This window comes from Pogoniulus pusillus, chromosome 29 (genome assembly GCF_015220805.1).
Source record: "Pogoniulus pusillus isolate bPogPus1 chromosome 29, bPogPus1.pri, whole genome shotgun sequence".
Lineage (NCBI taxonomy): Eukaryota > Metazoa > Chordata > Aves > Piciformes > Lybiidae > Pogoniulus > Pogoniulus pusillus.
In genome coordinates, this window is record NC_087292.1 from 17397821 (window position 1) to 17422658 (window position 24838).

General features: G+C 59.0%; 1 protein-coding gene across 4 annotated transcripts in view; it reads right to left on the reverse strand.

Annotated features, from left to right (window-relative positions):
- NOL4L (nucleolar protein 4 like) overlaps positions 1-24838 on the reverse strand; it is a 66376-nt gene that overhangs the window by 20147 nt on the left and 21391 nt on the right. The window contains exons 1-3 of one of the 4 annotated variants that reach the window (XM_064168024.1): positions 21582-21668; positions 21377-21488; positions 16925-17034 (exon numbers count right to left, since the gene is read on the reverse strand). In XM_064168024.1, coding sequence (XP_064024094.1) covers positions 16925-17034; positions 21377-21437 — 171 coding nt within the window. In that variant the 5' untranslated portion in view covers positions 21438-21488; positions 21582-21668. Of the gene's footprint in view, positions 1-3698; positions 3957-4268; positions 4293-16924; positions 17035-21376; positions 21489-21581; positions 21669-24838 lie in introns of those variants that run through there. The other 3 variants (XM_064168023.1, XM_064168026.1, XM_064168025.1) reach the window with 3 other exon arrangements.

Below are 24838 nucleotides of genomic sequence, written 5' to 3' on the forward strand. Positions count from 1 at the left end.
AATATCTGCCCTTCCTCACAGGGCTTACTCCAGATTACTGTCAGAGCTTAAGAGACAAATGCAAATGCCAAGGTCCTTGCTGCCCACAGTCTCTCACCTGTCTGGAGGAGGAGGCTTGGGAGTGATGTTTTTGGAAAGCACAGGGTCTGAGGGGCTCAGCTGCAGAGGACACCCAGGCCTGGCACTCAAACCACAGCCCAGGAGGCATCACACTCCCTGTGCAGTGCCAGGCAGTGGGGACATGGTGCCACGCAGGACGCCTGGCACACACATGCCCTGTGAAGTGCCTTACAAATGTGTGCAACAACATTGGCCTATTATTAGAAATACTCTGGGTATCAAAGCAGAAACTGATAAGCTCTGAATGACTCAAGTCAAACAAGGCCATCCCACGTTCACCACTCCAGGATCCAGCCACTGGCAGGAAGAGCATGGTGCAACCTGTCCCCACATCCTCACTGTGGCTCCCTGCTTCCCAGAGGAGCTTTTGCTTTCCAGCACTAAGATCCTTAGCCAAAATGCCAGTGGGAGAAGCTTCCCAGAAGGACACAGCTCCCACAGGACAGCCCACCCCACCCCAAGGGAAGGCAGAGCTGGTCATGCTGGGTGAACGCTTCACAAAGCCAGTAGTGGGAACTGCCCCCACAGCTCTGCCCCCATCAGGGTGCCCCAGGAGCTCCTCACACCTTTGTGCCCTTTCCCTATGGCAAGAGAAAGGCCCCAACCTCAAGTGTGGCCCTAGCATGAGGCCCTGCCCATCCCTGCAGCTCTGGCATCCTCCACTGCATCCCTTGCTGCTTGCTGGGACCAGAGGCCACCACCAAGACCCCCTCCTGAGGCCATCCCTCAGAGGCACCAGCGGCCAACCACTGTGACATCTTCACGCTACCCACCAGCACCGGTGGCAGCTGCTCTCACTGTCCCACTCACACCAGGGCCAGTCCCAGGGACAGGAGGCCCCAGCAGCAACACCACCAGGGTCCAGGAGCAGCCCCACTGCAGCGGGACAAGAGCAACAGCACCCATCCCATCATCAACACACAGGGCACCAGAGCAGGAACAAAACTCCTGGCTGGGTGGGCAGCCCTGAATCCCCCCCTGGATGCCAGGCTGAAGGCTGAGCCTCGAAGAGGCTCCACCACACAGGCAGAGGAGGTCACATTTCTCACAGCAGCAGCAAGCAGGACTCAGAGCAATACGGTAAATCTAATCTACCCTTCCACCCTCTTTGGCTTGCACGTCAGGCAGCTCATTCTTTTTCCTCTCTGGCTTCTCAAGAGAATTCCCTCTTGCTAATTTCTTCTTTCCTGTAAACAAACTTCAAATGAAACTTTCATTAGGAAACAGAACACAAGCCATTACCAGCCCCTGTCTCAGGACCCGCTGCCTCTTCCCCCTTTCCACGCCACTCGTGGCACAGACGGCAGTGACAGTGGCTGCCCCGAGCTGCCAGGCCCAGGAATGAAGCCTGCGAGCCTGGCACTGCCGCCCTCCTCCTTCCTGCCTTGCCCAGCTCTCCGCAGGATCTCCTCACCCCGCAGTAAAGTCTCATCGCTTTGTTTCCAGCGTTCAAGGCATGGAGCGACCAAGGGTCAGGCGACGCCGGCGCAGCTCCTCTCCTGCCAGGGGAAGTTGGGTCCTGCTGGTGCCTTCTCAGGCCACACCCAAACATCGGAGCAGGGCTCCCGGCAGGGTCTGGAGAACACCACCCCTGCTCCTCTCCGCATCTACAGCCCGAGCTCCGCAGCTGCTCGGCAGACACTGGCAGCCGCTCGTCCCAGGCAGCCACTCACACGTGCAGGGCTCCGGCTCCGTGTTCCTGCCCCACTCTCCACTCTCTGCTCCCCGACCTTCGAGGCCCACGCGTGCAGGCAGCTGATGAGCCTCTCCACTTCCCTCCTGAGTTAGGCGACTACCCCTCCCATCACAGAGCTGGCAACCCCAAGGCCTGGCAAACTCCCTGGCTGGCCCAAGAGCACAGCAAGTTGCTGGCAGATCCAGGAACAGCACCAGGACCTCTGGACCGTGAGGCTTTAACTGCCAGAAACCACCAGCAACATCTCTGCTTCCTGGAGAACAACCTCCCACGGCGTGGGCTGGTGTGGGGCAGGGAGGGGGAGAGCTGCTCCTATGACCAACTGTGGCTGGTAAATGTATGCCAGGCTATCGGTGACCTGCTTCTTTTACAGCCAGGCTCAGTTTCCCGGGGACTGCCTCTCTCCAGTCATTTACATGCTGTGCCTCACGCTTCATATTCCCAGCTCCCAGCCTCGGGATGGTTTATTTTCTCTCTCTTTGAGTCCTTTCATTTTGAAAACGTGTCCTTTCACGCCACAGCCCAACCATCCCGATGGGATTTCCTTCCGCGGAGCAGGAACCTGTGTGCCGTGCGACCTCGCTCAGCTTCCCACCAGAAGCAGCCTTGTTTTTAGAGTCAACAAAAGGCAACGTGTGACTGGCAACCCCCGGAGCTGCTCCAGCACCGTGCCAGTCGCGACCTGCCCGGCACAGGCAGCCCCCAGCCCTGCCAAACCCGGGCCGGGGCAGAGCAGCTCCCGGCGTGACCCTCGGGGACAAGCTTTAGGCAAGGCTGCCTCATCTCCTTCTCAGCCACTGTTTAAACCCGGCCCTCTGAGCATGCCAAGAAGGTATTGAACCAGATTTGACCCTAACTTAACCAGTTCAGCGCAGAGAAAGGCTCGCTAATGGAAGATAAAACACCCCGGGTCAAAGATTGATGCTGCAGCCACCAACACGGCGGTGGCCACCGCTGCCAGGAGCCCCTGAAGCCTCGGAGCACAAGGGTGGACGCTGGCCCTGCACCGGGGCCGTGCTGCCCAGCTCGGGTGTGCGGTGCCCCCCCGAGACGGAACACCCCCAGCGCTCTTTGTCAGACCCCTCAGGTCCCTTTGCTGACATTTCTGACAATTTCCACAGGACGCGCGGGGAAAAAAACCCACTCAAACCCACCGAAAGCACAACAAAAACCCAAAGCAAACCCAAGCCGAGCGTTTGCTAGTTCTCAAAACCGGGCAAAGAGTTAATTGCAAAGACGAACGGCAAATGGGAGAGGAAGGGAGGCTCGTCACCCCCTCCCCCTTCTCCAAGAGCTCTTCTTATGGCAACCCCTCCCCAGGAGTGCTCCCACCGCCCCAAAGTGGAGGGATGCTGCGCAGGGAGGGGGGAGCCGGCAGCCCCTTCCCCCGCGCTCCTGCTGTTCAGCGGGAAGGTGCTGAACCGGAGCCTCGGCCCCGTCTCCGTGTGTGTGTCCCCCTCAAACCCCGGTACCCCGCAGCCGCCTCCCCTGAACTTGCTCCCAGGCGTTTGCTGCTCCACAGGCGGGGCTGGGGTCGCGATGCCCAGAAGGGCGCGGTGTGAAAGGGCACTTTGCCCTCACCGGGAAGACGGTGCCAAGGAGTGAGGATAGGGGGTGGTGGGGTGGTGGAAGGGCTGGTTTGGGAGGAAGTGACCGAGCGGAGCAGCCCTGAGCAGCCAGGGATCTCCCACCCCCAGCCGGACGCGGTTCCCGGGCGGGTCTCCCCCCTATAGCAGCGAGGTGCCGGGAGCCGGGCGAACATCCCCGTTCCCCGCTCCCCTGTCCCGCCCCTCACCCCCTTTCCCGGTAAATAAATAAATAGAGCGGCGATGGAGCCAGGGCTCAGCGTGCGGCGGGGATTGACACGTAAGTAGGGCTTTACCTCCAGGGAGGCGGCTATTTCCAGCACAATCCCCGCCCGGGGCCGGGGCTGCTTCGACGATGGCGACGGCGGCGGTGGCAGCGCGGGGCCGGTACCCGGGAATCGCTGGGGCCGGAGCTCTCCCGCCGCCGCCTCCTCCCACTTTCTTCCTCGCTTTTGTGCTCTTCCGGGGAAGGGGGAGCCGCGCCGGGCGCCGGGAAGGACGCGCCAACCTCCCCCCCCTCCCCGTCCCTTCCCCTCCCCGCCACCGGCCAGGCGACCCGCAACTTCCCGGGGCAGCGGGGGCGGGCCGGCCGCTCCCCCCGGAGTTGGGGCCGGGCCCCGCGGCCACCCCCAACCCCGCTCCCGCCCCGCCCCGCCCCGCCCGCCGATGCCTCCCCCCACCACCACCTCCCTCCCTCCCTCCCTCCCTCTCTCTCCGGTTCTCTCCCGGTTTTCTCCCAGTCCCCTCCGCGCAGCACCGCGTGGAGCCTCCCGTGCATCGCATCACCTTCCCCACCTCCCATCATTAACCCAGCCTCGGTTTCACCACCGGGGGCCGGTCCCGGAGCCCCGCGGGCGGGCGCGTACCTGGAGCGGAGCCCGGGGCCTGCCGGCCTGCGCCAGCCCGGCGGCGCGGCGGGGAGTGCGGGGCGGGGGGACCGAGGCAGGGCGGGGGGGGGGGGGGGGCCCGGGCTGGCGGCGCTCGGGAGAGGCTGACAACCAGCTGCTGCCCGGGGAGAGGGGCCGGGCTGCGGAGCGCGTCACTCCCGGCTCCCGGGGGGGGATGGGGGGGGGGTGTGGGAGGGGGGTGGCCGGGAAAGGCGGAGGGGGGTGAGCGGGGGCCCGCGGGAGAGGGGCGGGGGAAGGGGAGCGGGGCTGCGGGGGGCGGGAGCACCGGGCGGGGGGCGCGGAGAGCCGCGCCTGGAAGAGCACATTGTGGAGGGGGCCGGGGAGGGCCCTTCCTCCGGGAGCAGCAGACAATGTCCAGGGCCGGGCGCCTGCTGGAGAGCCTGAGAATGCACGGCTCGGTACGGCACGGCTCGGCGCCGGGCGCGCTGCGACCCACCCGGGCATCCTCCGCTCCCTACGGCCCGGGGGGCTGCAACCTAACCGGAGGACCTTAAGCTCAGTACAGCGCGGCGGGGCTGCAACCCATCTGAGCACCCTTTAGCTCGGCACGGCTCGGCACGGGGTGCTGCAACCCGTCCGGGGACACCCGGCTCGGCACGGCACGGTGACCCTTAGCCTGGCCCCGGGAGCTCCGGGCTTTGGCCGTGCCAGGTTGCAGGACCACGGCAGTGGGTCCTCGGGAGGGGGGCAGCCTCCCGCAGCTCCCACCCCCTGTGCCCAGCGGGTACGACAGTGCCCGAGCCCCGCGCTGCCTGAATCCTTTTGTTTCCCTGCTTCTCCCGGCGCTGGCAGCCGAACAGGACCGGGCTCTGCCGGCAGCAGCCTCCACGCCGCAGCCGCTCCCGGCGCTGGCTCTGGACTGTTGTTAAATCAGCAGCTCCCTGGCACCAAGTCTGCCTGTGCTTCCCAGCACCGTGCCCCAAGTCCCCGGGAGGGATGGGGATCCCCTTGTGCCTGACGCCCCGAGAGTCTGCACCCTGGCACCCCTCAGGACGGTATTCTGGCGCCACCCAGGTCAGCACCGTAGTACGCCCCCAGGTCGGCACCCTGGCAGCCCACAGGCTGCTATCCACTCTTTGCGGGACTCCAGGGCCAGCGGGTTGATAACCTCCTGCCCAGATAGGGACCAGCACCCTGGCATCCCTCTCGCCCAGTCCATCAATGCCCCTTCGCTGTTCAATGGTTCTGAAGCAAATTTGTACCAAACAAGCCCAGTGCCAGGGATTCGGTGGTGGGGCTGTGGTAAGCCAGTGCCAGAGCCCGGGATGGGCACTGCCACGGGGCCGTTCGTGGCTTGTCAGTGGGGATATCTAATTCTGATGCTCTCTACTCCAGCGTGAAGCACTCTACTGCCAGGGGATGTGTGCGGGGAGGAGGGGCAGCTCGGGAATATCCGAGCCCGGAGGTGAAAACGGGCATCACTCCGTGTGGAGCTTCCACCTCCTCCAGGCTGATCTCTGGAGCAAGAAGCTGAGGAGTGAGAGCAGAGCCACGGGGGAATCCCATGGGAAGCAGCCAGCCCAGGAGGGCAGGGGGCTGCGAACCCCCAGCGTGGGGGCCTGTTCTGTGCTCACTTCCAGCTCAATGCCTGCTGCTCCTCCCTGCAGCTAAAATAAAATCCTGACCATTTAAGGTGAACAGGAGACTCCGTGGACCTCGGAGGAGCAGCTTTTAACCCCTTCCCATTGCCGGGCTTTGTTCAGCCCTTCTGCTCCCTTCACTTCCAGCCAGACCAGTTTAAAACCACGGCGGAGAGCACATCCCCCTGGGAGGGAGGTTCACACACACACACCCCCCAGTCTGAAGAGCTCACAGGGGACCCAGAGCAGCCAGTTTGAAGCCCAGGGACTGCTCTGTGCTGCCTCACCATGTGGACACTCTTATTTTATACTAAGTGCCTTTGTGTGGGTTAGGTTAATCCACTTTGGAAACGGATTAACCTAAATTTCACATCGGCAAACTTAAAGTGTCCAATGGCCTCGGCCACACCGGGAGCCAGGGAGGAGCAGCAAGGCAGGCAGGAGCTGCTCCCCGTGCTGGGGAGGGGTCCTGACCCCAAGGAGGGGGTCAGCACTGTTACAAGTGGGGTCATGAGCCCGACAGAAACTCCATTGTTTGTGCCAGCTCCCAGGGTCAGCAGGCTGGCAGAAGTGGGGCTCACCAGAGGAAGAGGAGCTGCTTCAGGAAGAGCCTTGCCAAGCCTGCTTCCAGAGGGGGCTCGGGGGGGATCCAGATTACTCAAGGGGGGGGGGGGGGAATAACTGGCAATTAGCTTTAGAATTAGTAATAATAATTTATCAGGCTGTCAGGAACAGGGGGAAGTGCCTTATGGGGCTGCATGTTGGAAATCCACCCCCAATAAACCAGTCCTGCTGTTATTGTGTTAGCTGCACGCAGCAGATAGGTTATTTAGCAGTCACTTCCTTCTCCTCACAACTCCTTCCTCACCCCTGGCCCCTGCACACCCCTTCACACGGACCTGCCCCAGCAGAACCTGAGCTCCCTGTTGGCAGACAAAGCCCCGTTTGGCTGCTGCGGGTCCGGAGGAGCTCCATGCCCTGGTTGTCACAGCCCCACACCACCCAGCCCGCCTGCGTACCAGGCAGTGACGCTTCCAAGGGCATCACGGCGATGCCCTGACCTCATCCGTCATCATTTCCTAAGGCAGGGCTCTGCTGGAATGGCAGGGCTCTGCTGGAAGAGCAGGGCTGCTGTCAAGCCCAGGAATAAGGCACATTTACAGCACTGTAGGAGCTTAATTGAACAGTTGTGCTGCTGGGGAGCGCGGGCACAGGGATCTAGTGGCGAGAGCAGGGGACTGCAGGATCCGGCCAGCGCCAGAGGAGTCACTGACTCACGGGCGACCTTGTGCCAGTCACTTGATGTTCTTGTGCCTCTGAAAAGTAGGTTAAGTAACAAATGGGACCTCCTGGACTGGCTCCTCCATGACCATCAAACCCTTCAGGGTAATGAGCACTAAAGTGTGAATCTCTCGGGGGTGAGGCCGCTTAAGGAAAGGGGTGGGGGGGACGCAAGAGAAGAGCTGCTGAAGGAGGTCCTGGTTGCATGGCAGGAGGAGGCCACACAGCTCTCACCGACAATGTCTCTTAACGTACCTGGCAGGCAGAGCAGAGCCAGGAGGAAAAGGAGAGCAAAGAGGTTGGGAATTTCATCCCAGAGCAGATTTGCTGGGGGCTGTGCTCTCACTGCCTCTTGGTCCCTCCATCAGCAGTTGCTAGCATCTGGCACAGGCTTGAGTGGAAAAAAAGGGGTTTGCCCAGGGGCTAGGATTGAGAGGCTGGAAGGAAAGAGAGCTCCATACTTCATGGGGCACAGCAGGCTGCCAAGCAAAGGAGTTTCTGTGGCTGGAATTTGCCTCCCTCTGGACCACAGGGAAGGGGAGTTGGAAGGGATGAGTCAATCCCAGCCTAACGTCCCCTGATGTTTCTTGCCAAAGCCTGACTCCACAGTGCCAGCTGCCCAGGGAGGCTGTAGATGCCCTTCCCTGGAGGTGTTCAAGGCCAGGTTAGATGAGGCTTTGAGCAACCTGAGCTGGTGGGAGGTGTCCCTGCCCACAGCAGGGGTGTTGGAGCTGGCTGAGCGTTGAGCTCCCTTCCAACCTAAAACATCCTCAAGGCTCCTGGAAGGGGTTGGAAGGAACCTACCAATCTTTTGGCCACCCAAACGAGAATAGAACCATAGGATGGTTTAGGTTGCAATGGACCTCAAAGCTCAGCCAGTTCCAGCCCCCTGCTATAGGCAGGGACACCTCCCACTGGAACAGGTCACTCAAGGTCTCATCCAACCTGGTCCTGAACACCTCCAGGGAGGTTGTGGAGCACAGAAGCACCCAATGTGATCTTTGATCACATTGGGTGCTTCTGTGCTCCACAACCTCCCTGGGAAACCTGTGCCAGTGTCTCACCACCCTCACTGTCAAGAACTTCTTCCTAACACCCAGTTTCAATCTCCTCTCTTCCAGTTCGGAGCCAGCTCCAACAGCACTACCACCAAACCCACCCTGGACCTTCCCAGATGCATTTCAGAACCCATCTTTGCCAGCTAAATCAGACCTCTCAGAGACACACGGACCCCTCAGAGACAGACAGAACCCCCGCCAGGGGGGATGGGGGAGGGTAAGGGGGTGGTCCTGTGGCACCGGGCGAGGTGCAGCCCTGCCCGTGCAGGCTGAGTCGGCGGCGGAGACAAAAGGGAGCGGCGGAGCCAAGGTTAAAAAGCTGAACCACAGAGCTTCATCTGCCGTAGGAACGGAAATCATTAATAACAGTTCACGCTCTCCGAGTGGCTGCCATCCACGCTCCTGAAGAGCTTTATTAGCCAGCGAGACCTCAGAAGTCTCTCCAAGGTATTATCCCCTTTTTAACGGGGGAAGGCAATTAAGGAGCAGCCATTTGTGTGACTTGATCAAAGCCAGCGCCCGAGCTCGGGGGGCTGCGAGGGGAAACCTCACCATGGACCACAGGCTGAGGGAGCTGGGGGTGTGCAGCCTGCAGCAGAGGAGGCTCAGGGCAGAGCTCATTGCTGTCTGCAGCTGCCTGCAGGGAGGCTGTAGCCAGGTGGGGTTGGGCTCTGGTGCCAGGCAGCCAGCAACAGAAGAAGGGGACACAGCCTCAAGCTGTGCCAGGGCAGGTTCAGGCTGGTTGTTAGGAAGAAGTTCTTCATGGAAAGAGTGATTGGCATTGGAATGGGCTGCCCAGGGAGGTGGTGGAGTTCCCATCCCTGGAGGAGCTGAAGAGGAGGCTGCATTAGTGCCAGGGTTAGTTAATTAGCAGGTGATAGGTTGGACTCAGTGCTCTTAGAGGTCTTTTCCAACCTGCTTCATCCTGTGATTTCACAATTCCATGGATGTCAAATGCTTCCAGCAACATGCAGCATGGCTCTTTGCACTTGTCAGGCAGGCTGGGGAGGGACTATTGACAAGGTCTTGTCATGACAGGACAAGGGGGAATGGGTTTAAGCTGGCAGAGAGGAGATTCAAACTAGATGTTAGGAAAGGGTTCTTGGCAGTGAGGGTGGTGAGACTCTGGCACAGGTTGAGGGTGGTGAGATCCTGGCACAGGTTTCCCAGGGAGGTGTTCAGGACCAGGTTGGATGAGGCCTTGAGTGACCTGTTCTAGTGGGAGGTGTCCCTGCCTATGGCAGGGGGTTAGAGTTAGATGATCTTAGAGGTCACTTCCAACCTAAACCATTCTATGATTTTCCCCTGGGAATATTTTCTAGCCACACTTTATGGAAGCTGAACCCAAAACCTCACTCCAGTTGTGCTGGGCACATCTGCCTTTGATGCTGGGGAGCTCACTGGGAACGGGCAGCATCTCTCTCTCCTCTCCAAATATGGGATGCACCAGGGAGAAACAAGGAACTGAAGGCAGATGTGATGTGGTTCCTGGCCCCCTCCAATCTGCCATGCCCTGCTTCTGCTTGATCCCACCCCGCCCTCACCAGCAGGCCAGCCACAGCTCCAGCAGGAGTGAGGTAAACCCCTCAGTAACCCCAGCTGCTGCTGCAGGACCTTAGTCAAGCTGCACATTATCACTGGATGGGGATGGAAAGCAAGAAAGGGATCAGAAGTGGGACAGGGATCACTTCTCCCCCAGCACACAAAAGCCAGACTGGAGCAGCTGCATGCAGCAAGTGAATACACCTGAGAAGCCTGGGAGGATGAACTGTGCTGGGCACTGCCCGGGTTGGGCAGTGCCATCTGACTGCTCACAGGGGCCACCACCATTCCCCCCCAGACTGTGAGGAGTCAGGGCCTGGGCACCACACCTCAGCTGAAGATGAAGCTGCAGGGGCAGGATTTATCCCAGCCAGCCTGAGTGGAGGTCTCACACTGTTTGTTGGCACTGAGCATTGTCCTGAGCCAAGCTGGGGCTCACCTGAAGAGAGATATCGAAGGGTCCACAGGACAGGAGACAAAAGCTCTCAAGTGCCTACCCTCTGGGAAGCTGAGAGTTAACTCCCTCACAAACTCGAGCTGACCTTCACTGAAAGCAAACCATTCACAGCAGCCGAGAGCAGGCTAAGTGGTTCCATCACCTGACCTCCTGCACCTCATGAGCTATTAAGGCCAAAGATGAAAGTTTGGCCGAACTCTCATCGCTAGGACAAGTCTCTGTTCGGGCTGCTGGACCTCCCTCCTGGGCTTTGCCTGGACCAGGTCCCTCCTTCAGGGCTGACTGCAGCGTCCCGGCCGAGCCCACTGCTGTGTCCCCACTAGAGGGCTGCGCCGGTGCACATCTCCCCGCCAAGCCTCCATGGCACGGATCACATCCACATCACCCAGCACCGGGGCACGGCCACTCTGCCCTTTTTCCTTCTGGGTGGAAGGAACCTTTAGGGATCTTCTGCTGCGCTCCAGAACGTCTTAAAAGCGAACAGCAGGGAAGAAAGCTGTTCCTCAGCCAAAGAAAGGCCTCCCGGCTGAGAGCTCCCTCCTGGAGGGGATGGGGATGGTGTTTATTGCTGGCGAGGTTTAACACCCTCTCTAATGGACTGGGAAGTAGCTTATCATCCCCATGTGATGCAAACACATCATCCCACTTCCTCCCAAACGCTGCCTGCCTGCTCCTGCCTCCTCTGCACATCCATCAACGCACGGAGCCTTCCTCCAGCATCCCTTCACCGAGCACTCAAACGGCTGCGCCCAGGGCCAAGACCTCCCCTAGCAGCTGCCAGCCCTGCCAGCTTTTTGTCTGCTCTGTGGGCTGCACCAACCCAGGCGTCTGCAGCCCTTCCAGTCTGCAGTTCTGACAGAGAGCTGCAAGAATGGCAATGGAAACCCAGCCTGTCCTCCTCTGCAGCTGCTCACTCCCCTCCCTGCCTTCCCCAGTGCCAGCTCTGCACCCCCAGGACCAGCCTGGAGATGGATCTGAAACAGAAAGAAGCAAACGTGGCTGCCAGGGGAAGATGCATCTGAGCTGTTCTGGTAATGCTGGAGCCTTCTGAGAAGCTGAGGCCAACAGGCACAGTAAGGGCTGGACCAAGGAGGAGGAGAGTGGAAGGAGGAGGACTTCCTATTGCAAATCAGCCTTCGGTTACGAGGCTCTGAGAGCTCCCAGGTCCCACAGAGGAGGCTACAATCATATCAACCCCCTGTACATCCATGGGATGTGAAACCTTCCAGGTTGTCCTGCTCTTTGGGTTAAAACATGACTTGAAATCATCTTCTGAAGCCCACTCCACACCCATGCCCACCCCATGCTGCAGGCTCGCAGGGCACTGCTGGGGATGAGGATGTTTGGGTTCAGGGTAAGGCTCTGTCCCCCTCCAACACTCCCAAGTCAGCCTGGCAGAGCCACAGCAACCAAAAACCCAAGCTCCTGTTACTCCCCATCCCAGAGCAGCTCCTGCCATTCACTGACTGCATGACCTTCAGGCAGCAAAGCACTGAAGCAACCTTTCAAAAGGGTTCTGTAGCCTTCAAAGCCAATTCCTCATTCCTGGGTGGTGCCTGAGAAGGAAGCAGCAACATTTCCAGAGCAGAGAGAGTGAGGCTGGCCAGGGTTTGGTCTGTTTCAGACCTCCCTTTTGCCACCAGTGGAAATCACACCCAGCAGTGTGGCCTGAAAAGCAACACAATGAAACCAGGGCCGAGTTTGGGTAAGAGAGAGAAGATTGCCTGGGGAATGATGGCAATGAGCTCCCCAAAGCCATCCCTCAAAAATGCTAAGATTCAGCGTTTGAAAGGGAGCTGGAAGGATCATTAGAGAGCAATACCACACCTCTTCTCCTCCTTCCTCTGCAGCTGCTGGATGGGGAAGGTCAGGAGCTCAGAGGTGCTTCAGTGCCTCAGCAGATGCCCTGAAACGTGGCTAAGGCAGCGCTCAGGGAGGGGGAGGGGCCTGATTCTGCTCACACAGCTAAGAACTGGTGCTAAATGCCCAGCAGCTCCCTCCGTGCTCTGCTGAACCCAGCTTCAGCCACCCAGGTCCCAGCTGGTTCCCATTATGCCAGAATAAGGACACCAGCCCCAAGAAATCCTGAGGCACAGTGCACAGGAACTCGTTCTGTGGGCAGCCACAGGCACAGCTCCTCTCCTGCCTGCTCTGTGTCCCCCAGCACAGGCAAAACACTTTCCTCACAGCTGTTCTCTGCTTCCTTCTGGAGACATCACTGCCCCAGCACTCTCCTGGAGCCCCTTCAGGTCCTGGCAGGCTGTTCTGAGATCTCCCCAGAGCCTTCTCTTCTCCAAGCTGAAGAACCCCAAGTCCCTCAGCCTGTCCCCACAGCAGAGGTTCTCCAGCCCTCTGCTCATTTTTCTGGCCTCCTCTGGACCCTCTCCAGCAGCTTCAGGTCCCTCCTGTGCTGGAGGCATCAGGGCTGGAGGCAGCGCTGCAGGTGAGGTCTGAGCAGAGCAGAGGGGCAGAATCCCCTCCCTGTGCTGCTGCTCTCCCTGCTCTGGCTGCAGCCAGCACACAGCTGGCTCTGGGCTGCCAGCCACCAGTGCTGGCTCCTGGGGAGTTTGGCACCAACTGGCACAACCTCTTTGTGCCCCTTTACAAGGGCTTGCAGAGCCAGGATGAGGGTCAATGGCTTTGAGCTGGAAGAGAGGAGATTGAGACTGGAGATCAGGAAGAAATTCTTTAGAGTGAGGGTGGGGAGACACTGGCACAGGTTGCCCAGGGAGGTTGTGGATCACAGAGAGTGAGGGTGGGGAGACACTGGCACAGGTTGCCCAGGGAGGTTGTGGATGCCCTTCCCTGAAGGTGTTCAAGGCCAGGTTGGACGAAGCCTTGAGCAACCTGGGCTGGTGAGAGGTGCCCCTGCTCATGGCAGGGGGTTGGAACTGGATGAGCTTGAAGGTCCCTTCCAGCCCAACCCCTTCTGTGAATCCATGAAGCACTGAAGAGCTCAGCAGCACTCAGGAATTGGTCACACCCTGAGTAATGAAGTTAAAAGGGCACTTTGGCAGGAATTCTGTCATCCTTAGCCCAGGTCAGGCAAGTTCCTCCTGGTGCTGCTGCACAAGAGATCCTTTTGGCAAAAGCCATCTGAACCATCAGCCTGAGGCTTGATTAGTTCCCATTATCACCCCCAAACGTTACTGAGCACGAGGTGGGCACAGCAACTGGGCAAGAAAGAGATCAGAAGCCTTTGGTAGGTGTGGGCAGATGAAACCAGGCTGCCTGCCCCTGTGCAGTGCAGACTTCACCAGCTGCTTGTGTTTGCTTCCTGCTTGGCATCTGCAGCAAAGTCAAAACTGTTCCTGTCACCTTCAGAGGACCTGGAACCCCAACGACTCCAAGCTGACCCTAAAGCTCTCACTGTGGGGAGTGGGAGAGCAGCAGCAGCTCAGGTTCCACATGCTGCACGAAGACAGCCAAGATCCCTCGGGGAAAAGGGATGGCACTGCCGTGTGTCCAGCAGGAAGCACGGAGGAGGAGCACAGCAGCAGGGCAGTGCACGGTGGAGGGCACTGAGGCTTGCTGGGGATGTTACTCCACCTCCGGGGGACTCAGTGCTGGCAGCTCAGGTATGGGCACAGCTGTCTTAGGGGCATGGCATTGCTTTTGCCCAGGGAATCACACAGTGGCTTGGCAGAGGTCTCTGAAGACCACCTAGTCCCAGTCTCAAAGCCAGAGACTGTCCTGAACGTGGAGCTGACAGCCCCCAAGTCCTGTTGGGAGCTCCCCCTCCAGCTCCAACCCTTTGCATCCTCTCCAGGCTGCTGCTTCCCTCCAGACCTGCTGGAAGGTTCAGTGCTTCAGCAGCCAGAGCAGTGGAAGTGCTCTGCTGTCGTTTTGCTCTGGGCAATCAGGGCCAGTAAAACCCTGAGCAGCAAATTTCACTCCTTTCAACTGCTGCAGCCTGAAAAGGCTTTGAGAGCTGCACTGCAACGTCCTGGTGAGAGCTCAGGAAAACTTTAGAGGTAGGGAACAACACAAAGATTGATCATCTCAACCAGCAGCTGCAGGTTGCCTCAGCTGGGCCCTTTTTTTTCTGGGTTGTTGTTCCTCTTTTGAGATCTGCTTCTGCTCCCATCTCTGCGAGCTTCAGGAGCATCCCTGGCAGCAGCACTTGAGATCTGCCCCATCTAGTGACAGCTCTAGCACAGACCTCACCCAAAATCCAGGCTGGGAGCTTCCCAAAGCTCTAAATTACCAACCCAAGCTCCTCAAAAAGGCATCCCTCAGCCTGCAGCCTCAAGGCTCAGGATTCAGCACCCCCAGCACAAGAAGGGCTTGGAACTGATGGAGCAAGTCCAGAGGAGGCCACAAAGATGATCAAGGGGACTGGAGAACCTCTGCTGGGGATAGGCTGAGGGAGAAGAGAAGCCTCCAGGAATAGCTCAGAGCAGCATTTCCATATCTGAAGGGGGCTACAGGCAGGCTGGGGAGAGGCTGTTTAGCAGGGCTCAGAGTGAGAGGATGAGGAGCAATGGTTTGAAACAGGAGCAGGGGAGATTTGGGTTGGGCATTAAAAGGAAGTTCTGTACAATGAGGGTTAGGTTTAGACCCTATTTAGCCAAAAGTGGTCCTGAAGCAGCCACCAGCTGCCACACAGAGGCACAACCTTTCAACTTCCATGTCCCCAGCCCAGCCTAGTCCAATGCAGCACAGCCCAACTCAGCCCAGCTTAGTCCAACGTAGCCCAGCCCAACTCAGCCCAGCTTAGTCCAATGCAGCCCAGCACAGCTAAGCCCAACCTGTTTAGTCCATTTCAGCCCAGCTCAGTTTATCCCAGCTCAGCCCAGGAGCTGTCCACAGTTCCACCATCCAATGCAGCCCTGGCACAGACCCTGGCTTGCCACATGTCAGGAGCTATTACAGCACCTGTAGCAATTGGAGGCTTAAACCCCCTCAGGTCTCCAGCACAGGCAAAGGAGGCAGCTCCCCAGAGCCTCCTGCCAGCTGCCATTTTGTCCTCCAGCAGGAAGCTTTCTCCAGCTCCTGAGGGCCAGCCCACAGCTGGCACCTCTCAGCCTGGCAAGGGCTGCTCTACAGCAGGTCGCTTTGGGGTGCCAGCAGCTAAACGCTGCCATCAGCTGCCAGCCCAAGCTCCCAGCAACCTTCCCCAGCACTGCACAGAGCAAAGCCTGCCCTTCTCTGCAGCTGGCAGAGATGTGCCAGATCAGAGTCAGGTTTCAGAGTGCTGGAAAGAAATCCCAGTGCTGGCTTCCAGTGCAGATTGTGGGGAGCAAGTAAAACCTAGCTGGCTTTTTATAGCCTGTTTCCATGGAGCAGAGGTTCCCACAGCTCATCCTGCAGCTGCAGAACCTCAGAGAGCTGCACAGCCCTGGGGGATAATCCTGTGGCAGGCTGCCCAACCCATTCCCAACCCAAAATCCAGTGGTTTGACACCCCCCATGCAACAACAGAGCCTTCACCCCTGGCACAGGAGAGCAGAGTGGCTGTGGTTGAGCTTCCTCAAGTTGTTTGATCAGTTTGAGAGAGCAACCAAGAGCAAGGTCTGACTTTCAGAGCCTGCCCTGCTAAAGCTCCCAGGCAGCTGGGAGGAGGGAAAGAAGCAGAATCCCCTCTGCTTATGGCAGATTATTCCCCTTAAGAGAGTTTCTTCGTGTGTCTAAGGCACAAACAGACTGCCAGAAGCAATGGCTGCAGCCCCTGCACCTCTGCTGCTGTCACCAACAGGACAGGAGAGCAAATGGCCTGAAACTGAGCCAGGGGAGGTTTGGGTTGGAGATGAGGGAAAATTTCTTTGCTGCAAAAGCAGTCAGGGATTGAATCAGGCTGCCCAGTGCCCATGCCTGGAGGTGCTCAAGTGGCACTCAGGGTCATGGTGGTGTTGGACTCCATGATCTGGGAGACCTTTTCCAGCCCGAGCAGCTCTGCAGTCACCCTGCTCCCTTCCTCTGAGCCAGCAGAGCTGAGCTGCTGCCCTCCCAGCCCCCACAGACCAACAGTGACCATGCTCAGACCCTGCCATACAATCACAGAATCAACCAGGCTCAACCTCCAAGCTCACCCAGCCCAACCTAGCACCCAGCCCTGCCCAACCAACCAGACCATGGCACTAAGTGCCCCAGCCAGGCTTGGATCCAACACCTCCAGCCACAGCCACTCCACCACCTCCCTGGGCAGCCCATTCCAGTGCCAATCACTCTCTCTGACAACAACTTCCTCCTAACATCCAGCCTAGACCTGCCCTGGCACAGCTTCAGGCTGTGTCCTCTTGTTCTGTTGCTGGCTGCCTGGCAGCAGAGCCCAACCCCACCTGGCTACAGCCTCCCTGCAGGCAGCTGCAGACAGCAATGAGCTCTGCCCTGAGCCTCCTCTGCTGCAGGCTGCACCCCCCCAGCTCCCTCAGCCTCTCCTCACAGGGCTGTGCTCCAGGCCCCTCTCCAGCATTGCTGCCCTGCTCTGGGCACCTTCCAGCACCTCAACATCTCTCTGGAATTGAGGAGCCCAGAACTGGACACAGCACTCAAGGTGTGGCCTGAGCAGTGCTGAGCACAGGGGCAGAAGAACCTCCCTTGTCCTGCTGCCCACACTGCTCCTGAGCCAGGCCAGGATTTCCTTCATACTGCCTGGATGAAACAAACCAAGGAGTTCCCAAAGCATCCTCCCACAAAGGACCTGCCAAGCACCCTCCTCCAGCTCCCTCCAGCCCACACCTGGAGCATCACTCACCTGCTCCTGAGAGTTCATCACCCGCAGCTTCATCTGCTTCAGGTAGGTGGAGGTGAGGGGCATGTTGTAGTCAATGATCCCAGACACCAAGGAGGAAGGTGGCTCACTCTCTGCGGGACAGAGGCAAAACCTGATGTAGACACAGGGATGTGGAAGCACAAACCTACATCCTGCCTTCAGATGCAGCCCAAAGCCTCTAGGGGAGAGAGCTGCTGCCTGCTGAGCTGAGGCTCCTCCACGAACATGACCCCACCAAGGACATGATGAGACAACAGAAAAACAGAGGCACTGCTGTCAGCTGCAGGAAAGGCTGCACAGCATCCTACAAGCCTAGAAGGGCTTGGGACCTCAAAGTGAGCCAGTTCCACCCCTCCCTGACACAGGCATGGACACCTCCCACCAGCACAGGCTGCTCAAGGCCTCATCCAGCCTGGTCCTGAACACCTCCAGGGAGGTTGTGGAGCACAGAAGCACAGAATGTGATCTTTGATCACATTCTGTGCTTCTGTGCTCCACAACCTCCCTGGGAAACCTGTGCCAATGTCTCAGCAGCCTCAACCTGTGCCAGTGCTCACCAGCTTTATGGGACAATCAGAACTGCTTCCCTTCTGAGCTGACATCAGCCCCAGCTCAGAGCAAAGCAGCCAGCAGCAAACAGGACATGTTTCACCAATTTTAAAGCTGCTCCCAGCAGAAGAAACAGAAGTTGTGCTCAGCAGCTTCCAACAAACACAGAGTGGGCAGCAGAGCTCTCAGCTGCTGAGGGATAGGGCTTGGTGGTGCCCTGGCAGTGCTGCACTCCATGGTCTCAAAGGTCTCTTCCAACCAAAGCCCTTCTGTGCTCCCAGGATTCTTCTTTCAGGTGCCTGCCCTGTGGAATTGGGTTGGGAATCTTCTCTCCCATCCACAGACCCAAGGAAATTTGGAGCTGCTGACTGCAAGAGCTCTGAAATGCTCAGCTGGAGGTAGCAGAGCAGCTTGGCTGTGATGGGAGCTGTGGAGGGAAGGTTGCAGTGGTGGCACAGAGTCACAGGTTGGGTTGGAAGTGACCTCAAAGCTCAGCCAGTGCCAAGCCCATGCCATGGGCAGGGACACCTCCCACCAGCCCAGGGTGCTCAAGGCCTCATCCAGCCTGGCTCTGAACACCTCCAGGGGGGAAGCATCCACGACCTCTCTGGGCAAGCTGTGCCAGTGTCTCCCCACCCTCACTGGCAAGAGTTTCTTCCTAGAGCAGCAGACTGGACTGTGGCTGATGGCCCCCAGCCTGGCAAGCTGGAAGGCAGCAGAGGCAGAGCCCAAGCAGTGCTGCTGCCTCAGAAGCACCTCCATGCAAATGGGACTCCTGCAGAGGCTGCTGAGCTGGCACAGGTCTGCAGCTTGCTTCAGCATTCCAAAGCCTGGCCAATTTTGCTTGGGATTCCCTCAGGTAGGGCTTAACATCAAGGCAGCTCATTAAACAGCTCTACCTGGTGCTGAGGGTTATTTTTAAACACCCTCTTTAGACCACAAACTTCATTGGAAAGAGCTTTAATTTGCATGGTTCCTGCTGATTGCTTTGCTGCAGCAGGCTCGGCCCTAGAGGTCACTCTGGGTGCAGCTCCTCAGGCCATCAGCTTGCTCACATCAGAAGGTGCAAAGCTTCCAGGAGCCCTGTAGGGCCCCCCAAGCCCCTTCCAGGAGCCCTGCAGAGCCCCCCAAGCCCCTTCCAGGAGCCCTGTAAGTTAACTCTCCTCTTCTTTCCTCATGGTTCTGTGTCACTAATCTCTGCCATGCTTTGACCTACAGATTAATTAAGGGCACTTCTACATCTCTATAGATCAGGCACCCAAAACATTCTGCTGGGCAAGGCTGCTACTTGCTGACAGAAGGAAGCCAAACCCCAGCACACAGAATGCTTTTTGATGCCTGCTTCTGCAGAGACAGGGGAAACAGCTTCAGGACCAACATCTGCCACCCACCCAGGCAGCATGGGAGCCTTGAAGGACAGTTTAGGACACTCTCAGCATTGGCTAACAGTGGACAAAGGCAGAAATGCTCTTCCCTTGAAGGAGAGGCATGGGAGAGACCTCTGAGTTCTTTCAGCCCTCTGAAGATGATGATCTGCTGCTCTCCTGCCTCCCCCCTCCTAATGCTGCAGCATTGCAGAAGCCAATGAGGCTCCACAGCAGCAGCTCAGCAGCCTCACGTGGAGAGGAAGAGGAAGGTAGATGGTCCTTGGAGCCTGCCTGAAGCCATCCTGATGGGAATCAGGAGTCATGGCATCAGCAGCACTAATTTTACTCTGGATTTGTTCCACTGCAGCAGAGCCTGAAGAGCCCAAACCCTTCTCCCCTTCTGAAGCTAACTGGGGAAGAAAGAGAAGCTTTGTTTGCAAAGGCCAGAGGGACCCCAGGGGCACAGCCTCAGGTCCTGTGTCACAAGAAAGGGCTGCTGGGAGCCTTCAGCTTCATTCCTCAAGAAGTTATCTCCACCTCATCGTGCCCTGCCTGCTGGACAGGCAGAGGGAACAGGCAGGAGGGTTCCAAGTGAAATGGGTTTGATCCCAGTTCCACACTTGTCTAATTCCACTGGAATCAGCCCTAACTTAATAACTGTGAGGAGCTGAGAGAGAAGCCCAGGGATGGGCCAGAGCTTCCCCAGGAGCAAGCCAATTTGCTTTCCTGAATGCCATGGGTGCCCTGCAGGGTTTGGTGTCAGAGATGTTTAATTGGGGGGTTCTGTAATCACAAATGGGATCTGCTGAGATAGAATGGACAGAAGCAGTAGGAAGGGATGGGGAAAGGCTCAACTCACCCAGTTTAACTTCACCTCTACCCTGCTGAGGCCACATCTGGAATATTGTGTCCAGTTCTGGGCCCCTCAGCTCAAGAAGGACCTCAGGGAGCTGCTGGAAAGAGTCCAGCCCAGAGCCACAAAGCTGCTGAGGGCAGTGGAACATCTCCTGTGAGCACAGGCTGGGAGCAGAGCAGCCTGAGGGCTGCCCTCACTGCTGTGATAAAGGTGTGCAGATACAGCCAGGCTCTGCTCAGGGGTGTCCAAAGCCAGCAGAAGGGGCATTGGGTGCCAGGTGGAGCAGAGGAGGTGCCAGGGGAACAGGAGGGAAAACTTTGTCCCTGTGAGGGTGCAGAGGCCTGGAGCAGGCTGCCCAGAGAGGCTGTGGAGTCTCCTCCTCTGGAGACATCCAACCCCAGCTGGATGTGTTCTGGGTGCCCTGCCCTGGCAGGGGGTTGGACTGGATGGGTTTTGGCAGTCCCTTCCCACCCATGCTGTGATTCTGTGGCTGAAAAAACTTTTAACAGCCTGGGGTCCACCCATGGCTGTGCCCATGCCTGCCTGGGCATGCACCTGGGCATGGCCTGGGTGACCTCCATGGGTACGAGATGGTTTGCTGCTGACCGACTCAGAGCAGTGAAACCAGACCCCACCCCCAGGACAGGCCACCTCATCTCATCTGCTCCACACATCCTCGCAGGTACTTAAGTCACTCTTTAGGTACTACAGGGAGCAGAAGGCCACTCCTGTCCTTCCAGTCCTGCAGGGCAAGACCCTGGACTTGGTGTGGGAGAGACTTGCAAGAGAGATGCTGAGGAGGGAAAAAAGCCTTTAGGAAAGGAATTGACCACCGAGGATCGCTTCTAAAGGACGCTGAGGACAGCCACATCCCAGCCCAGATGATGGCTTCCACAGCTAGGAGCACTGCGGGGAGGATGGGCAGCACCTGGTGCCCTCTGGGCTGGGGTGGAGCCGAGTCCGGGGGGGGTGGGGTGCGGGGATGGGGGGTGTGGAGGAGGGAGCCCCTGCGGGAACAATGACCCTTTTCATCAGTTGCCTCCTGAAAAGGGTTCCCAAGCTCTGGGGCAGATGGCTCAGAGAGTGCCAGACCCTTAGTTGAGTGTCCTGCTTTGAGTCAAGCCAATGGGTGAGATCCTGACCACAGCAAGGGTCCAGAGGAGGGGGCTGGAGCGTCCCTGCTAGGCCAGGCTGAGGGAGCTGGGGGTGTGCAGCCTGGAGAGGGCTCCAGGCAGACCTCAGAGCAGCCTGCCAGGACCTGCAGGGGCTACAAGCAGGCTGCAGAGGGACTGCTCCCAAAGGGCTGCAGGGACAAGACCAGGGCAGTGGTTTGGAATGAGAGCAGAGCAGCTTGAGAGTGGAGGGGAGGAACAAGTTGTGCAGCAGGAGGCTGCTGCAAGCTGAGGCCTCGTGGCTGGAGAAGGCTGAGCAGGCTGCTCCAGGGGAGGATGTCCCTGCTGAGTGCAGGGGGTGGCACTGGGTGGCTCCTGAGAGGTCCTTTCCAACCCAACCCATTCTAGGGTCCTATAAATAACCCAGACTAGGAAACCCTTTAGGTGAGGAAGTATCCCAGGGGCAGGGCAGGATCCTGCCAGCTGCCAGTGACACCCTGCTGGTAGGAAATGCTGCATCAGCTCTGCTGGCAGAACTCATCCCCTTTACCTTTGGGCTCCAGGCCGTTGGAGTTGAAGTGCATCCTCTTCTGGCACTCGGTGCAGCTCATCAGGAACCTGGTCACAGCCTCCCTCGGCAGGAAAGCGTAGGTCTCTGCGATCTGGGGGGGCAAGCAGAGGGCTGCATGTCCAGAGAACACCTATGGAGGGCTGGGCAGAAGGCACAGGAGGCCACCAGCACCATCCCACCTCACCTGCTCAGCCTGGCCCTGAACATCAGCCCCCCACAGCAATGCACCCTGCCCTGCAGCCTGGTCCTGGGATCCCTGAGTCCCTCCCTGCAGAGCAGCTCTTGGTGGAGGAGCAGCTCTTGGTGGAGGAGCAGCTCTTGGTGGAGGAGCAGCTCTTGGTGGAGGAGCAGCTCTTGGTGGAGGAGCAGCTCTTGGTGGAGGAGCAGCTCTTGGTGGAGGAGCAGCTCTTGGTGGAGGAGCAGCTCTTGGTGGAGGAGCAGCTGAGGGAGCTGGGGGCACTCAGCTGGAGAAAATGAGGGTGGGGGGAGACCTTGTGGCTCTCTATATCTCCCTGAGAGGAGGGTGGAGCCAGGTGCGGATTGGTCTCTTCTGCCCAGTACCAGGTGCTAGAATGAGGGGAAGTGGCCTGAGGTTGTGTCAGGGGAGGGTTAGGTTGCAGATCAGGAAGAATTTCTTTGCTGCAAGAGGGTCAGGGATTGGCACAGGCTGCCCAGGGAGGTGGTGGAGTGCCCGTGCCTGGAGGGGTTCAAGAAGCCTGTGGCCGTGGGAGCTGGGGACAAGGTTTAGTGGCCACGGTGGGGCTGGGTTGCTGGTTGGACTCAGTGATCTTAGAGGCCTTCTCCAACCCAAGCCTCTCCGTGGTTCTGTGGCTTTGGGAGGGTAACTGCTGTGTCAGTGGCTCTGGGATGCAAACAAACAGACCTTTGGACTCCCTGCTCAGCTGCTCCTTGGCACAGGCTCCTGTGCACCTCTCCTCAGAGTCTGGGAAGAGCCAGGCTAGGAAGGTGAGGGAGCAGAGGAGGGAGCAGGGTCTCCTCCCTGCTGGCATTGCTGGTTGCCACCACAGCAGCGACCCGAGGAGTGCATTAACGCCTGGTGAGGGCAGGTCCCTGCTGCCCACAGTGCCAGCCCCTTCCTGCTCCTCACACTTTGCCCTCCCGTGACAGGCTTTAGCCAAGGACCTCAGAAACATTTTGACACAGCGTCGTGAGTGGAAGCCTCCTGACCCTCGGTGGGGTCTTACAGCCGAGGAGGAGCTAAGGCTAAACGTTTAGAAGTCGGCAGCCTGAACTGCAAGAGCCTGGCCAGAGCCCAGCGCCCAGAGCGGCTGCCTGGCTGCCAGGGTCCTGCTGCTGCAGCTAGCCCCTGCCGGCAGCGGTCTGACAGCGCCTGCGGAGCTCAGGAGCAGGTGAGCTGGAGAAGGAGGGAGGCCACTCGAGTGGAGCTCGCTTTAGGGCCGTGAAAGACCATCAGACGGCGGGCTCTGAGCTCCTGGGGGGCACAGGCTTCACGCAGGTGCTGCGGCAGCCCGGGAGCCTGTGCTTTGCCTGCACCCCCTCCCAGCACAGCGCATCTGCTCGCCACTGGAAGGCAGCAGGAGGTGGGGAGCTCACCTCTCAGCCTGGGCTGGCTCCTCTGCTTAATCACCCATCCTGTTTGGTCCCAGCGACTTGTCCCGGCACGGCGGTTCCCAAACCCGGGGCCGTGACCCCAGCAGGGGTCACAGCACTTACAAGTGGGGTCATAAAGCAGACAGAAATTCAATTGTTCGTGCCAGTGCTCGGGGCTCAAGCGGGGCTCAGGACGGGAAGCGAGGCTGGAACCAGACACCTCGGTGGTGACAAGGGAGGGGCTGAGCCAGCAGGACAGCCCAGGACGTCCTGACCCCCCCCCCCCCCGCCCTTCGCAGTGGGCATCACCCTCACAGGCTCACAGGATGTCAGGGGTTGGAAGGGACCCAAAGAGCTCATCCAGTCCAGCTCCCCTGCCACAGCAGGACCAGGCAATGCAGCTCAGGGCACACAGGAACACATCCAGACAGGCCTGGAAAGGCTCCAGAGAAGGAGACTCCACAACCTCTCTGGGCAGCCTGTGCCAGGCTCTGGGACCCTTCAAGGCAAGAAGTTCCCCTTTTGTTGAGCTGAACCTCCTGTGCTGCAGCTTCCATCCATTGCTGCTTGTCCTGCCCCAGGCAGCAGTGAGCAGAGCCTGTCCCCCTCCTGACCCCCAGCCCTCAGATATCTATAAACATTGATTAAATCTCCGCTCAGTCTTCTCTCCTCCAGGCTAAACAGCCCCAGGTGTCTCAGCCTCTCCTCATCAAGCAGTGCTCCAGTCCCCTCATCATCCTCGTAGCCCTCCCTTGGACTCTCTCCAGCAGATCCCTGTCCTGTTTAAACTGGGGAGCCCCAAACTGAAGGCAGTACCCAAGATGAGGTCTCAGCAGGGCAGAGTAGGGGCAGAGGAGAACCTCCCTCGATCCCCCACCTCGGTTTGTGGATAACATCCATAATCCCTAAACTCCAAGCCCGATTCTGCCTTCCAGGGCTGGGTCATGATGAAGCAGGGACTCAGACGATGCCGCGGTGGGATGGGGCAGAGCAGGGCTGGCCGGGGGGGGGGGGGGGGGGGGGCTGAGGCTGCCCGTGGCAGAGCAGGGCTGAGGCTGTCCATGGCAGAGCAGGGCTGGCCGGAGGGGGGGCTGAGGCTGCCCGTGGCAGAGCAGGGCTGAGGCTGCCCGTGGCAGAGCGGGGCTGGCCGGAGGAGTGGCTGAGGCTGCCCGTGGCAGAGCAGGGCTGAGGCTGCCCGTGGCAGAGCGGGGCTGGCCGGAGGGGGGGCTGAGCTGCCCATGCCCCGGCGCGCTGGCAGGGAGAGACATTCATCTCCACTGAGCGGCAGCAAAGCCCGAGCTTTCCCACACCGCCACTGCCAGATGGGTGGAAAGTTCAGGCAGGGACCTTGTCCCAGCCCTTCAAATGGAGGATGCAGCAGCGCCTGGTCCTCATGGGATTCTCCTCCTACTTAGCTGCGAGCCTCTGCGAGCTCTGTTGTGACTGAGCCGCTCAGCGCAGCCTTCGCCCCTGCGCGGGGTTCAGCAGCACTACAAGCACCAGGGAGCCCCCTCCCCCCCCCCCGGAACGTCGAAAAGCGGGGGGGGGGGGGGGAGGGGGGGGTGTGCTGAAAATTGCTGGTGGCAAACGTGGGCTGGTGGGGCAGGCAGGGAGCGTCCCCCGAGGCTGCCTGCGGGGCTGAGCTCGCTTCCCCTTGCCTCTCTTGCTCCAGCCAGCCCACGGTGTCTGCTGCAAATGTTGGGCTAATTTTAGTGATCCAGTTGTTATTTCTCAGCTGATTTGATGCTCTGCAGAGCAGGCAGCTTCCCTGATGAGTTATCTCCCATCCAAACTCCCTTTCTGATTGCCTCCCTCCGGAGGTCATGGACAAGGGCAAACTCTCCAGTGCCTCTAATCAGAAACGGTGGG